A 15,720-nucleotide genomic window follows, 5' to 3' on the forward strand; every position below is an offset into this window, starting at 1 on the left:
GGGGCACAACAACCCTGTGTGGTGATACAGACTACAGGAAGAGTGGCTGGAAAGCTGCACAGGCTGAGAGAGCTGGGGTTGTTTAGCCTGGAGAAGAGGAGGCTGAGGGGAGACCTTATTGCTCTCTACAACTACCTGAAAGGAGGTTGTGGAGAGGAGGTAGCTGGGCTCTTCTCCCAAGTGACAGGGGACAGGACAAGGGGGAACGGCCTCAAGCTCCACCAGGGGAGGTTCAAACTGGAGGTGGTGGAGTCACCGTCTCTGGAGGTGTTTAAGGGAAGGGCAGACGAGGTGCTCAGGCACACAGTATAGTGGCAGTTAGGAACGCTTGGACTCGATGATCTAAGAGGTCTTTTCCAGCCTGGTGACTCTATGATGACTCCATGACCTGTCTCCCAGCGCCCTCCCCCCCCCCCACCCCAGGCTGCTCCCCGCTCCAGAGGCGCTCGGGGCTGCCCCAAGGCAGGACGCGGGCGGCGGGGCGGGGCGGGGCGGGCGACGCGGAGCGGCGGCGCCGGGGCAGATGATGGCGATACGCGAGCTCAAAGTGTGTCTTCTTGGAGTGAGTAGAGGGGACCGGGCGGGGAGGGGGAGGGGGCCGCTTCACGCCTTTTCCTCCCCATCCCGCTGGAGGAGATGGGGTGCTAGCTAAAAAAAAAAAAAAAAAAAAAAAAGAAGGGAATGCTTCCATCCCCCCGCTTTTCTCGCTTCTCCCCGTCCCGGGTTGGAATTCCTCCACGCCGAGACTTGGCAGCCGCGCACCGGCCTACGGGGGGCGAGGAGGGAAGCGTTAGTGGGCTTTTTGCTTTGTGTTTTTTTTTTTGTTTTGGTTATTAACTTTTAATAAAAATTAAGAAGGTTGTGCCGGGTTGGAGGCGGGGGGGGGGGGGGGGGGGGGGGGAGAAGCGAGGGGCTTCCTTTGGGGGCGCTTCCCAAGCTGGAGGTGTCGTTTCCCCCTGGATGGAGGGAGGTCTGTGGCTCCCAAGCGCTTCTCCATCCTGTGCCGGAGCCCCGAAAGGGATCCGGGAGGCTTTCGGTGCCCGCCATCCCTGCGAGAAGCTGTGAGGTCTTGTCTCTCGCAGCTCTGGTTTCCCCGAGCCCCTGAGGCAATGGTGGGGAGCGAAACAGAGGGAAGCGGCGAGCTGGGACGTGCTTTCGGGTGGCTCCTTCTCCCGGACTTCCCGTGTCACCGATGGGCTGCGTCGGTGCTTTGTTGAATTACTCGCTTGGGTTTATTCCGAGCTGCTTTCGCTCGGCTCCTTACAGGAATGGCCTTTTCCTTCTTTTGCTTAGCTCGGCAGTTCCGCGCCCCCTCGCTGCCCTGCTCGCTGGAGCTTCCCAGCAAAGAGCGCTCCTCGAGCTGTTCCAAACACTGCTTTGAGAATACAGGCATCTCTTCTCACAGTTACAGATCAGAGCATCACTACTTTGCTTGTTCCCCCCCCCCCCAAAAAAAAAAATAATAAAGCATCTCAAATTATCGGGTGCGAGTTAGGCTGCTTTTTAGGTCCATAGCTCCATAAACATTCAGAAGAGCTGGGATGAATGAAGGCATAGTGTGAATTCTCTTTCATGCAGTAAAAGTGAGTTGAACATTTAAAAAGCAAATACAGACACGCCAGTTCTCTCTGATCCATGTTGACATTTACCCCAGACGGAGTGGGTACCTTGCCCTGGAGCAAGTGCCAGAGCACTGGGAAGTTCAGCCCAAAGTATTTGGCAGTGACCATCCCTTCTTTCGTGGTGAGAATTCCTGCCTTCAACTTTTTCAAATGGCATAGAGACAAAATAAATGTGGTTTATACAAACCTGAGGAGTCTGTGGTAGAATATGCGGATGTGTCTTTATTTTTCTTCCCCAGCAGAAAATCGTGTAATTTTATAGCGATGAAGTGTCTTGCGGAATGACATTCCTCTTGCCCATTATTAACTGCTGTTTTGTAACATTAAACTGTACTGGCGATTTTGCAAGGCAATTGTTTACTTCTTTTAAAGACAGGAAAAGAAACCTATGAAGTAGCTCTGTGTTACTAAAAGTATGCAGTTACTCTGTAGATTCATTAAAATGATAGGATGGTAGTGGGAACTACTGTGTCTGTAGTTATAGTTGCTTAGTAGCTTCCTGAGTTTTAATAGGGTGTAATTCTAGAAAAACATCTAGTTCTGATTGTAAACATATCATTTACCATGGAGGTTGACACTCTGTTTTCCCAGAAGTGAGGAATCCTTTATATAACAAATCCCTTTGGGAAGCTCATACAGATTTCAAGAAGAGGGGAACTCTATACTTGTCTGTGTGAACAAATGCAGGTGCTAATCTTCTGATCCGCTTGAAAACTAGAGGGCAACTCAAAAATACATTTTCAGATCTACCAAAAGGAATTTTAACAGTTGTCTTTTCTGTAGGTTCTGGATGTGGTAAGGTAATCTGCATTTGTATCTAGTGGGTCCCCCGACAGTCCAATCTGGCATATCCAAGTCTTATTTGTATCCTTCTCCGCATCTGAGTGAAGCCCCTAGGCTACACCTCTAAATCAGACAGGAGGATCACTGCCCATCTATATCCCTCAGCTGTGCCAAGGGCATGGACTTGGGCTGTTCCTGCCAGATCACAATTCCCCAATGAGGAAAAATTTGCAGCTGGCATAACATGGGCAAAGCCAGCTTCTCCACAAGCCCTGAAGTCCTGTTGAGCTGTAGAGGGTCTAGGCAGGAGGATGAGAAGAGAGGAAGAGAGAAAGAGGGAAACCAGAGCTGTGCTCCATGCTGCCAGCCTGCATAAGCTAGCACAGTACCCCAGGGCCACTGTTTGTCCTGGAGCCATTGCGGTACAGATGGGAAGTAAGCTCTTGGCTCCTGGATGTCACCCTGCATTGCCAGGAGGGAACTTGGCCTGTAATTTTTAGCATAAATCTAACAAAATGAGGATTTGGGGATTTGTGTTTTACTTCCTTCTCCTCCAGAGTGTCTTGAGGTTTTTAAAACTGTCTGTGGGTGTGATGGGAGAGATTTGGAGCAGCCTCGAGTAGTGCACGATAAGGGGTGGTCGTGAAGTTTGTAGACTTGAAGGATACACTAGCAAGAGAATGACAGGACATTTGGGGCAGCTGAAGGCTAGCTGGGGTCAGTCTGGAAGGCAGGCATTGTTGATGGTAGCAGAGCTTTGTTTTTCATCAATTTGGGAAAGCAGTTCTCTTTGAGGAGAGGTTGTTCCAGCTTGCTCGCATGCGGGCAGGAAGAGGATGCCTGCCTAATTGTGTACTGCCTTACAGCCTTAGGTGCTGGAGCTAAGGAGCTATGGAGCTACGATTTGAATAGCTCTCTTGAGTATGTTGTCATACAAGCGGTCTCAAGCCTGCTCCTAGACGACTACTTCACCCAGTAAATGATTGCTGCTGGGCAGCAAGGTGTCTATATATGGAACATGTTCATCATCGTAAGTACCAACACTTGAGCATCTACTGCAAGTCCTGTCTTGTCATTCCAAACTCTTCCTGGTCTCTGGGTCCAGCCTGTTTGTTCACAGCAGTTGTCTCTGTATTAGAGACCACCTCCTTATGGTACTGATCAAGTTTTAGCTGCAGTTCAGTTTATACAGCGAAACGGAGTACAGATCCCCTTTGGCTTGCATGTTGTTTCTGTCCTGAGTGGGCACCCACTTGAGGGGGTAAAGGAGAGAGGGACAGGGAGCAGCTGGTGTCTTCCTGAACTCTGCTTCGGTGCTGCGTGTGCAGCTGGAAAGAACTGCCAGGTGTCCTAATCTGGCTGTGGCTGCTGAGTGCCATGAGCCTTGGCTCCCAACATTTTCTTTATGCAGGCTGGAGGAGTGATTTATAGCTCTCTGCCAAGTCCTAACATAATTGTGTGTGGCAACTGCAGAAGAGATTGCCAGGTTTAGGACTAAGGCAGAATTTCTTGTCTTTGTCACTTCCTGAGGAAACTTTGACAGCCCTTTAGAGAGACTTTGGGAGGTGGCTTGTTAACTGCCATCTAAAGTGACCTCCATTACTCCTTTCCTTTTGCGTATGTTTATTACATTTTTATGTTGTGACTGTTCGTCATAGGACCAATGGAGTTAGGGTTGGAAGAGACTCAGAAGTCATCCCTGGACTCTAAAGCTGCTCATTGCTTTCTTGACATATTTGTCTCACCTGTTCCTAAAAAAAACTCCTGATCAAAGTTTATCTTCTCCCCAGAAGAATGACCCAGACCTAACTGCTCTTACTGTAGAAAGTTTTTCCCAAACATAGTGCCTACATCTTCCTTGCCTGAGTCTTCATTTCTTCACCCTCCTGTTTGTGTTTCCATTTTCTTGCTGTTAAGAAGTCACTTCCTGGCATGCGTTCTGCTAGCTTGTATTCTGAATATACTGTCTGAAACTGGTGAGCCTAAATTTGTAAAAGGAGTGACATTTCCTCTGTGGAGGAGAAGGTTTGCTCGGGAGTTTCTCCACAACTGAACTGCAATTGCTAGGTATGGAGAGCAGTTCATTACCTTTGACAATGTTGTGCACCTCTGTGTGCAGTGTGTGCACATGCAGGCTGTGGAATTGAGCTCAAAATTGTTCGATATTTAAAGTAATTGGGAATATGGTAATAGTTTTCTTCAGAAAATCTCCCTGTTTTTCCTATCTTCATGCCATGATAATGTAAAGATCTGATTCTGTTCGATGGAGAACAAATTCGTCTTGCAAAGGGTCTGCATGTGTCAGACCTTTCAGTGCGAAGCTTAAATATCCACTCTTCCTGTTTAAGTAACCATTATACTGGATGTGTATGACCGAGAATCTTTCAGTTTGTGTTGGTGTTTATAAAAGACAACAATTTTATTTCTCTTTTGATGCTGTTTGTCATTATTAACGCTCTTAGTGCCTAAATGTGCCAAACCAAACAACAGCACAGCTGTTAAAACCAAAAATGCATCCCTGGATGGGCTTTACTAGTTAAGGACCTTTCTTCTCACTGGATACATGCCAGGAGTCTAAATGTTAAGATGAGCATCCTACTGAAGACAGTAAGACTACACAGGTACAGAAGCAGTGCACACATCAACAGCTGCGGTGCTGTAGCCTAAACCAGAACAAGAGGGACCAAAGTAGTGCAGACAACAAAGATGGTCATGAAAAGAATAAAATTTTACTGAGGAAGTAAATGTATGCCTTCTAAAATTCTGTCCACAAAGTATCTGTCTGAGAGAAGAACAGAGACTGATGAGCAATTTCTTCTTTTCATGGTAGCAGCTCACCATTGTCTATTTATTCATTCAAGTTTTATTATGTAAACAAGTAGCTCTATCACAAGATAAATTTCTGAATCATGGGTTTGCATGGCTGTCTGTCCTGTGGAGTCACTGGTGTGAAATGTTCATTGCCACAGCCTTTCCGTCAAAGGATTCCACACGGTCTGTCTGTGTCTCTCCCCTGGCCACTTAGTTCTTTGCATTGTAGTGAAACATAGAATCACGTGTAAAACTGGACGGTGATTTTAAGTCCACGGGGAACTGAAAGGCAGACAGCCAGACACATGGTTAGCGTGACTACATATACCTCATTTCCTTGGGAAATGGTATTCTCAATATTCTTCCTTGCTGAGAGACACTCTGAAGTTTGCACTCAAGTGTGCACATAGTACTTCCACAGTACTCCATTGCCCTGCTTTGCCATTCAGAAGAATGGTCTACCAGCATATTGAAGAAGACTGGGACTGTGGTTATTTGAGGGTTCTTTTAAAAAAAAGTGTATAAAAATCGAGTTACGTACCAAGTGAGAAATGCCTTTTCTCTTGTATCAACAAACAGGTATGTTCAGAAGTCTAAACTAGCCTTTTCCTATTAACCCATGAAATATTTAAATAGCTACAATCAGATCTTCGCAACATAGACATTAAATATGTGGATAAACAAATTATCAGAATTTAGCAGATATCAGGGTTACATATTGACCTTGGCCTTACTGCTTGCTTATGTATCTACAAAACTTTTTTGTTTACTTATATCTTCCAAAAATTTTGTGTGGGGTTGCATAGAAAAGTGAGTAGACCGAGTTATGACCTGAACATCCTTCTAGGAAAAGATGAGCGTGGGGGCCACATTCTGCTTTCGTTTCCAGCAGCGCAACCGAACTAGATTTCTGAAGCAGCAGAAGGCAGGACTTGAAACAGGTTTTACTTTCAGTAGCTGCAAAGCCTCTGAAGGGGAAGCTCGTTATTACTCATCAGCTGGGCAGCAAAAGAATACCCTGTGGCTGGTGCCTGTTGCTGCACGTGATCAGCTCTGACCCACTGCTCTCATCTGCCATCCGCTGCTTATAATTTCCCTGTTAAATGAGACCCTGTAGTGACTGTAATCCAAAAATTATGTGCAGGTTGTAGTTTTACTGTCTCTCAAATTATATTTATTTCTTTTGTTCATAATGTTACCAATTGGGTTTTTTTGTTACGTTTCCCCACCTCCTTGGCTTCAGTCCTTTTTAAATTTCTTAGTATTGGCTGAAAAATTGTGAAGTGTCTTGTTTTAGAGTAATTCTGAGAAAAAATATTAAAATTCTTTCTTTCTATGAAAATAAGGAAGTTTATTTGGTGATAAATTCTACTTCTTTGTTAACATGGATGAGTGCAGTTCTAGCCCTACTTAGTGCTGAGGCAGACTGTATGAAGCAACCAGAAACTCTGCATGTGAGAAATCGGGGGGGGGGGAAGGAAAAAACCTGTCATTCTTATCAGCCAATTCCTTTTAACTGGCTTAAGTCATGCCATAGTCAAAGGCCATTTTTTAATTTACATTTAAAGTATGTTTTCTGAGACTCTGGTTGATGGTATGACTTGTTCCTAAGGTGACAATTTGCCTTATTTATAGCGTGTGTTGGAGGTAGAGCACAGTTTAAGGAAGTGGTAAAATAGGCATTAGCTGAGCTGGTCATAGGCAAAGACCTCTGGACCTGCAGGGCTTTTCCATACGGTAGTATTTATAAATTACAGTGCTGTTAAATTTTGCTAATGTTGGGTTGGGTCTGAGCTGAGTATGTGGACGCTGTGGACTCTGCAAGCATAGAGGCTGATCAGACATATTCTTTCTAAAGTTTCTCCTTGTTGAGAGAAGCACTTCCAGGGAGGCTGGAGCCACAAGCTCTGCTCTGGTTGTTGTCAAACACCCACTTTTTCTTTTATCTCCCGTCTGTTCCTTCTTCCAAATGCCATTTATTCTCTCATCAAGGCTGTTAGACCCTCCAGGGACTGTGTTGATCATGTATTTCCTGGGTGCATCCCTGTTCAGGTGAGATCAAGGCAGACACTGTTTTCTTGCTTTCCCCCTTGGTTTTGAGGGGGAAGACCAAGGGGTGCATTGGAAGGGAACACAGCTGGCTTTAGCAGGTTTGCCCTGTTGACCCCACCTTCCCTATGGTTCAGGTGCCGCCTCAGAAACCAAGCTCTTGAGTGCAGGACAACCTTTTTCTGCTTAGCCTCCGTGATTCATCAGCCTCTGTTGATGGGGGGCTGTAGTTCGGAGTTGTAGTTTGACCGCCTTGCCATCATCTCCACTTCTACATGGAGATTTGTGGCTTCCTCTGCTTGTGGTATTCCTGAGGCACTTCTGGGGCCAGCTGTATGCTCAACATGTGGATACACAGAGTTATACTCCAAAAGGGTTGGGAAATATGATTGGGAAATGGGGAGGGTTCATCTGGTCATGGGGTTCATCTGGTTCATTTGCCCTGGCAAAATTAGGTAGCCTACCTGTCAGGTACTTCAATCTTTCTTAGAGTTAGTTTCATTCCTGTGTGGAGCTTATCCTGGGAACGCCAAGGATCTTGTTTTCAGTGCAACAAGCATTTGCTGTCTCTAGAGCTGGCAGCATATGCCAGTTCAGTATCTACCTAGTCCCTCTTCTGCTCCTTGGTTTCCTTGCCCATGCCATGGACGCTAGCATGTGGACTAATAGCCAAGAGCTTCCTACTGTGGGTCATGGCTTCAGCTGTTCCCCACCAGCCCTGCAGCCCCATAGGTGAGTTGGACCTGCAGTGGCTGACACAAAAATAGTGTGCAGCCCTCTGAATATGGCCAACGATCTCAGCTGTGGGTTGTTCTGATGTCCCTGGAGCTTTCTGCAGGGAGAACCTTGAGGGCATGGGTGGGAATAGCTCATCCTTGGGCAGTCTAGGCAGTGGCTGTGTCTGCTAGGGTAGGAAGAAAAGGAGTGCTTGCTGGTTCCTATCTTCCCTGGAGTTTCTTGCTCTGATCATCTTTCCCTTTGAAAACTACTATCACCTAGTGTGCAGCCTGGTCTTTTCTTTCTAGTTTACAAGGCCTGGTATTCTTGAATGCTTAGCTTACTAATCTTTACAGCAGATTTAAGCTGGTTTATTTTCTGCCCTCCACTCCCTTTGGGTAATTGGCTGCATTATAAAGAAGTTAAAAAAACCCCTGCCTCCATCCAGTGCTGATCACGGCCATGGGTTAGATCATCCCACACGTTTTTGGACAGGGCAGAGCAAGCCTTCAGTGCTCTGCTCCTTGTCGGGGCTTGTCGTGCCCCCCACTACCTTGCATTTGTAGCCTTGGGGCAGCTCGTGTGAATATAACTCTGCCGCACCTTGCCAGGAGGTGCGTGAGAGCTGCTGTGAGGCACACACTCTCAAAGTAAATGGGAATAAAATATGTTTTAATTCTTATGAAGTTGTTTTTCTTCTCTCTACTTACCTCGTAGAGACTGGGTAATGGTGTAAGGGTCAAGGTGAAAGGAAATTTTTAAAATTCCATCTCGGCTTAACTTGTAGTATGCCAGGAAAGGGACACGTTTCAATTTTCTTCTGAAACATCTTATACACCCTTCCTGTGAACACTTGCAGCTTTGAACACCACCGCAAGAAGACAAATCCAAGCTTCAGAAAGCCTCTGGTGGAGGTGGATGGGAGGCTGGCTCGGAGTATAGCTTTGTGTAAGCAAATGCCAGCGGTTTGATTTACAGTCTCCAGCCTTGCAATGCTGATCATGAAAGCTGAACAGCAGGCAGTGGAACAAATGCTTTTTATTTTCGCCTGTCTATTTTTGAACATAAATGCTGGTTAGTGTGTGTTTTTTATGTTTCTTGGAGGAGAGGGTAGAGCAGTTATGGTTTTGCTATTTGTTTTGAACAGACTATGTTCTTACTTGGGCAACATGTGGAAGTACATGTGCGTGAAATCCAGCTACTAAATACTTTGTGTCCCCAAGATATTGTTTCCTCCTTTGTCAGCAGAGCGACAGGATGCTACAGACGTCATTTGGTGTCCTGGTTGGACCAGTCAGCCTCTGCCAGAAACACTTGCAGGGGATTATAAAAAGCTGTAAGCGCAATCTTTTAAAATGATAAGTATTAGCCTCTAGCAGGAATTCACCTACAGGTAGGGACTCTCTGAGGCAGATCTTCCTTTACTTTAAAGCATATCTACAGAACCAAAGTGAGTTAGAAGACATTCCTAAAGTGGGTTTAATTTTGAAAAACTTTTTTTTTGGCCCTTTTGATTCTGAAGCAAGTGGAACAGTAAGCGTTGATGAGATCTAATGTTCATCAACAAAGCAGTGCATCTGAGCAATGGGATATCTGGGGTCATTTGCACATTCTCCCATGCTTACTGGTGACCCAAGAGATACGATGGACATTGGAGTAGCATTAAACTTTTCTGTCTTGCCCTTAGAGTCAGTAGCTGGTACCTCGTCTCCAGGTTTGCTGTTGTGTGTTCTCCAGATGCACCCATTTCCTGCTTGTGAGGTTTATGCTGGGAATTCAGCAGCAGAAAAGGAATCCTTAGGTATTTGGTCAACATCTCATGTGTGCCAATGCAGAGAAGGTGGAGTAGGGATCACCAAGCCTCTCTAAGACTAATGTGAAGAGCATCCCCAAAAGGACTCCTTTGAATTTGGTGTGGAGTCACACAAAGGCTTGGCTTGGCTCTTGGGACTTTTAATTTCTTTTTAACTACGTGATTTAAGGGGAACAAAGTGGATTATTGCTATGATTAGTTGTTTAAGAGTTAGAAGCATATTACAACTGAAAAATTTGAAGTGTTTGTCCGTGCACAGTCACAATTTTAATCTCAAGCAGCTTCTGCTGTCTGTGGAAGCAAATACTGTGTTTGTTTGCTTCAGACAGTCTTTGTTAATTTAAAAAAAAAAATCCAACACTCCGACTGATACACACCATTACCAGCCTGTAAGGGCACACTTCCACTTTGTGGCTGGATAAATCTGGCAGTTGGTTAATTCCTGGAGGGATTTGGGAAATGAGAAAAAGCAGTTTTCCTTTATTGCATAGGAAACCCACTATCTCTTTTTTCCCCTTTTTTTTTTCCATATTGTACTAAATATAAGTAGGTCCATTTTAAGAGTCATACAATCCACCCTTGCATTGTATCTCGTTAAAGCTGATATGAATAGTAAGCTTCCAGCCACATTTAGGCCAAAAATTCTTCATGATGCATAGTCCATGCTGACTTCAACCTTCGCAATACTATGCACACAATCTTACTTTTAGGGTATTCAGTTATTGAGTGTGTTACAAACGTTTCATTTTTCTCATGTTATCCCTTAAGTCAGAATTTTTTTTTTTTTTTGGGGTGTAGCTCTTGTAGAAAATTCAAGGAGAGCTGGACTTGGCTTTTGCCTTAGCATGCTTGGATCTCAATGAAAGAATTAAACATTTAATGTCTTCAATTGTTATGACTCCAGCAGCAGAATGTAGTTTGTGTAAATAGACTTCAGAGTCAATTTTTCTGTCCTTTGACATTTATTTTTTTTTTCCCCTTGGATATTTTTCTTTATTTTCTTTTGCTGCAGCGTGTTCTTGAAAAGAATGGATACTTAACATGGACACTTGGAACATATTTTATGTGACAAAAATGACAGTTATATAAAACCAGGTAACACAAATTGCTGAGCTAAGATTATGTTACTGGAACTCTAATTTGAGTAGCATCCTCAAGTATGTGTTTGATTCTAAGCATTGGGGTAATTCCTTCTCACCAGTGTCAGGGTACATGGTTCAGCCTTTGCTCAGTGGGCTAAATTGAATTCAAAGCTTAAAGCTCAGCGTATACTTTAATTTTACACAGCTGAATGCAGTGCTGTGTGGAGGACAAAGATAAAAAGTTAATGTAAATTTAGTATTTGAGGTAACACAGCTGTTGAGTGACTCCTGTCATTTAACATTAAGAGCAGTTAAAGTAGCTCAGTTTTATTTCTGCTTGGTTTTTAGCGTTCCGTAGGCTCTTTGGAGATGGTGCTTTGCTTGAGCAGGTGTTAAGTTGATGAAGCGTTTTGTGGCCAAATTTGCTTTCTTCTTTAGGCCGGTGTGGAGGAAGGCTGAGGGAGAATTAACCTTTGGTGCTTATAGACTAAGTCCTAATAAAGAAGTTTGTCTAAAGGCCAGTGATAGCCCTGCACTCTACAAAGTTTTTCAGGAATAGCTTAAGTGATGACCAGTAGGAAAGGGGTGTAAAAGCTGGCATAGAGGAGATTTGAAGGAACAAAATGAGAAAGCTTTCTTGGAGGAAGTGAGGACTGAAACTGAGGGACAGCATTAGAGGAGCATTGTGGGGGACCAGTGGGAGAGAATGAGGAACATGGGGTGGGGGGGAAAAGTCAGAGCAGAAGCAAGGGAAAGAGAAGCTGAGAATTAGGAAACAGAAAACCACATAAAGCAAAACAGCAAAGTGAGTAATACATACGAAATAATAAGGTGGGTTGAAAAAAAAACCCACCACCTCTCCCCTGGTTTTAGCCTTCAGTTTCCCTTTTTCTTCTTTTAAAGATGCAATTTTATCTTAGTTAGCAGTGTTTCATTTATGTTTCAAAACACTTTTGTCTGGCGGAACCTGCATAGTCATTATGTAAATTTAAGCAATTATCTCTCAACCAGTAAAGAACACTCTGTCAGAGATCTGAAGGGAAAGGTCTGGTAGGATCTTGTGGTGCACTTGAGATGTTGTCCAAAATCCCTGTATCTGTTGTTCTGCCATATGTGGAGTCTGTAGGAACTTTGGACACAGGCTCAAACACTCAGGTTCCAAACACTCAGGCTGCAACACGGAAAGCGTCTTTAGTATCCGAACAGTCTGTCCTCAGAGGGACTTCTCATCTTCTGTGTGGCTGTCTTTTCCTGCTTTGGAGGGAAATATCAAATCCACTACTCTACTGCCCTGGCTATTACTTGAGGAGTTTGTTACTTGAGGAGATGACCTTAAATGTAATAAACTTCATGGCTTAGCACTGCAAATTAAATGCTTCCACCAGCCTTTCAGTTGAGATTTGCTTTTGACCATTTCTGGTTTCCAGTTGCTGAGTGAAGATAAGAAAAATTCGCCAAGTCAATAAAAACTTTCTTCTGCAAGTCAGTTGTAAGTTAGATACCTCTTTCCTAGTTATTTCTGTGGTGAAGAAAGGAAAGTAGCAGCAACAAAACCTACTTCTGCTCTTTGTAAGGGCTTTTGAATTTTGAATTTTTGTTGAATTTTGTGGTGCTACTGGTACCTGCTTTAGAAGTTGCTGGGCTTCATTGCTACTGAAATCAACAGGAGATGAAGTTAGCTGCTTAAGGGATACAGTCTTGTGCTGATAATGTCTTCCATTTATGAGCCTGTTTGGTGCAGATAGCTTCACTCTCAGTAAGTTCACAGCAGCGTGCAGTAAATCCACGGATAAAGATCTCAGCCTTGGCTTTTATTGTACTGTGCTTGCTCTTATCTCTTTGGTTTACTTGCATGGGTGACATAGGGGAAAGCACCAGGTGGGTCCTTAGTATGGTGCTGTTTAAAATAAGTGTGGATGTTTACTGTGTAAGGAAAACTTTAGATCCAGACAATATGTGAAATGAACGTGAAATCGTTGTTAATTGAAGTTAATTAAACATAATACTTTGATGAAAAATTTCTTAACAAGGATTGAAGTTTATGAAAACCCTGATTGTCCATTCCCAGTCCTGCACATCAAGTCAGGAAATTAAAACATTAATTTCAAGAATTCTGGACCTCTCCTTGATGCTATTTAATGTCCATGAGGCTGTACATTATCTGCATCTACTTATTATCTACATTGAATTGTAGATAACAAATTGTAGTAAATTCCAGTAAATCTCAATTCACTCCCTTCCCCTGATGCCCTGGGAGAAGGCACATGTTCTAATGTGTCTAGAAGGCTGATGAGGGTAGGTTTCCAAAGGCTGCGGGTGAGCTGGCGAATTGTAAGGGCAGTCTGCTTAAAGAAGGTGCCACTGGCAGCTGGTTTTGGCCTAGGCAAGGAAGAGTTCTTTGCCTCTGGTTATTGGTAGGTGACATACCCTGTGCAAGGAGCTCCACTAATGTGGAGCAAAGATCTGGGGCCATGAGACTGGTTCCTATTTGTTAGGGGAAATGTCTTTATATAGCTGCCCCCTGAAACTCTCTCCTTCCTCTCTGTCGCCTGTTGCTGCAAAAGAGGCTTTCTTTTCTCCAAAACTGAAGTTTTCAACTTGTGTTTCAGTTGGCGCTCGTAATTTATGTGGCTTTTTTCTTCCTCTTTGGTATGAAATGCAATAATGAGTTGCAGGTGAAGTAGTTACAAATTGGGAGGGGAATGTCTGAACATAGAATCAAGTTGGTTACTGAGATTAGACGGTCAAACTTGAAGGTAAGTCAAACCATTTCAAATTTTCCAGGCAACCACTGGACAATTTTTGTATTACTGAAGTACTAAACTGAACACTAAGAGCTATTTCCTCGAGTGCTGCTGCCTAGCTGATGTGCATATAGTTGACTGCATAAGAGCCACTGCCTTCCTTTAATGAAAGAAAATCACTTTATTGGGATTTGTAGGCAATCTGTAATATGAAATAATAATGTTTGTATTGGATTGCAAACATTGGTGCTGGAGCACCTTCCATACTGAGAGAATTGGGTTTGTTCAGCCTGAAGAAGAGAAGGCTCCAAGGAGACCTTAAAGTGACCTTCCAGTACCTGGAAGGGCTACAAGAAAACTGGGGAGGGACTTTTTACAAGGGCTTGTAGTGATAGGATGAGGGGGAATGGCTGTAAATTGGAGAGGAGAAGGTTTAGACTAGACTTAAGGAGAAAATCCTTCCCGATGAGGGTGGTGAGGCACTGGCACAGGTTGCCCAGGGAATCTGTGGATGCCCCATCCCTGGAGATGTTCAAGGCCAGGTTGGATGGGGCCTTGGGCAGCCTGGTCTGGTGGGGGATGTCCCTGCCCATGGCAGGGGGCTTGGAACTGGATGATCTTTAAGGTCCCTTCCAACTCAAACCATGCTATGATTATCTCTTCCAGGCTGCCTGGAAGATTTTTAGTATCTTCTATGTGGAGATAGGTATATCCAATCTTCACTCCCACCCTCCATTAAGTAAATGACACTAACAAGCCTGTAACTTGAATTTATGGACCCTAATGATAGGATTTGATAATAGAACAGACGGGGTGTTGGAGCATGTGTAGAAACTTGTGTCAAGCAGCAATTCAGGTCAAAGATGATTTCCTTGTCACGCCATTATTTTGAAAGCTTCAGCTGCTTGAAATAAATGTGGGGAAGGTTCACTCAGGAAAAGAATTGGGTTTAGAAAGAGTAACACAGAATTGTTTATCCCATTTTTTGCTGCCGAACTGTACTGAAAAACAACAACATTTGTCAGGATGCTGTTGCCTAAAGTGTTTACTGAACTATGAAAGCATCAGGTTATTTATGTATTTAGTCTGAAACTTGGTTTCTCTGATCACTGCATTGCACAATGATGATGAATGATATTTAACCAGATTGTTGTGCTGATGTGCGTACATATGGCCAATAGAGATAACGGCCCCTGCAGTCAATACTCATTATTGTTGACAGTGTGAGGTACAGTTACTTCTAAGTTGCTTCCTTACAGTTATCTCTTACTTAATTTTTCAAGTTCGGGGGCAGTTATCAGGATTACTAAGTAGATATCGTTCATACAGATTGTGAATGATATTTTTGAATATTTTGATATTTGTGCATTGCTGGTTTTGGTAGGAATTTTTCTATGTAAAAAGTAGTATATGAAGTGTATTTTTGTGACTGTATGTATATTTTAAGATAGAATGGGTAGGAAAAGGATGGAAGCATGCAGGTATTAAACAGTCTTCCAAGTTTGTCCAGAATATAAACTCTGACCATTTGAGTCACCAAAATCAGGTATTGCTCTAAGATTACATAGGCATTAAAGCAGGACTCAGAAATTTTCTTTGTTTTACTTTGGCTTTATTTAGCTCCTCCCTGTTGATATTTCACATGCTGGAGAGATCTGCTAAGTTTTCTCTTGGTTCCCATTTTGTTGGCCAGCGAGGTGATAAGTGGTGACCACCCATCTATGGCACCACAGTAGGAATTTTCCCATGGTAAACTGGGGCTCTTCTTTCTCCTCCTCACCTGAAAAATGAAGTGGTGAATATTGAAGTGTTAATACCTAAGTGTCTGTCATGGTGCTCAGATGGGAAATCAGCAAGGCAGTAGCAGGGAGAGGTTGTTAAGGTGAACTAGGGTGGTGGGAGTGAAGAGGTGGGAGAGCTTACCACGGAGTATGCTTTCTTATCACTCACAGAGCATCTGGCAGAGTCGATTTACCTGCTGGTTTGTGTTATGACTTGATCAGGAGAATTCTATGATTCAGTGATCAGTAGAAACCAATTATAAAGGTCACTGCTATAGGTCTCCTAAAAATGAACCAAAAATATCTGCTTGTGGTGTA

The 15,720-nt window shown here is 43.8% G+C and overlaps 1 protein-coding gene across 2 annotated transcripts in view; it reads left to right on the forward strand.

Annotated features, from left to right (window-relative positions):
* The first annotated feature begins 475 nt into the window (after positions 1 to 475).
* Positions 476 to 15,720, forward strand: part of RAB31 (RAB31, member RAS oncogene family) — a 66,294-nt gene continuing 51,049 nt past the window's right edge. Inside the window, exon 1 of one of the 2 annotated variants that reach the window (XM_054060131.1) lies at positions 476 to 562. In XM_054060131.1, coding sequence (XP_053916106.1) covers positions 524 to 562 — 39 coding nt within the window. In that variant the 5' untranslated portion in view covers positions 476 to 523. The remainder of the gene's footprint in view (positions 563 to 15,720) is intronic. The other variant, XM_054060132.1, reaches the window with a different exon arrangement.

Source organism: Cuculus canorus, chromosome 2 (assembly GCF_017976375.1).
Source record: "Cuculus canorus isolate bCucCan1 chromosome 2, bCucCan1.pri, whole genome shotgun sequence".
Classification (NCBI taxonomy): domain Eukaryota; kingdom Metazoa; phylum Chordata; class Aves; order Cuculiformes; family Cuculidae; genus Cuculus; species Cuculus canorus.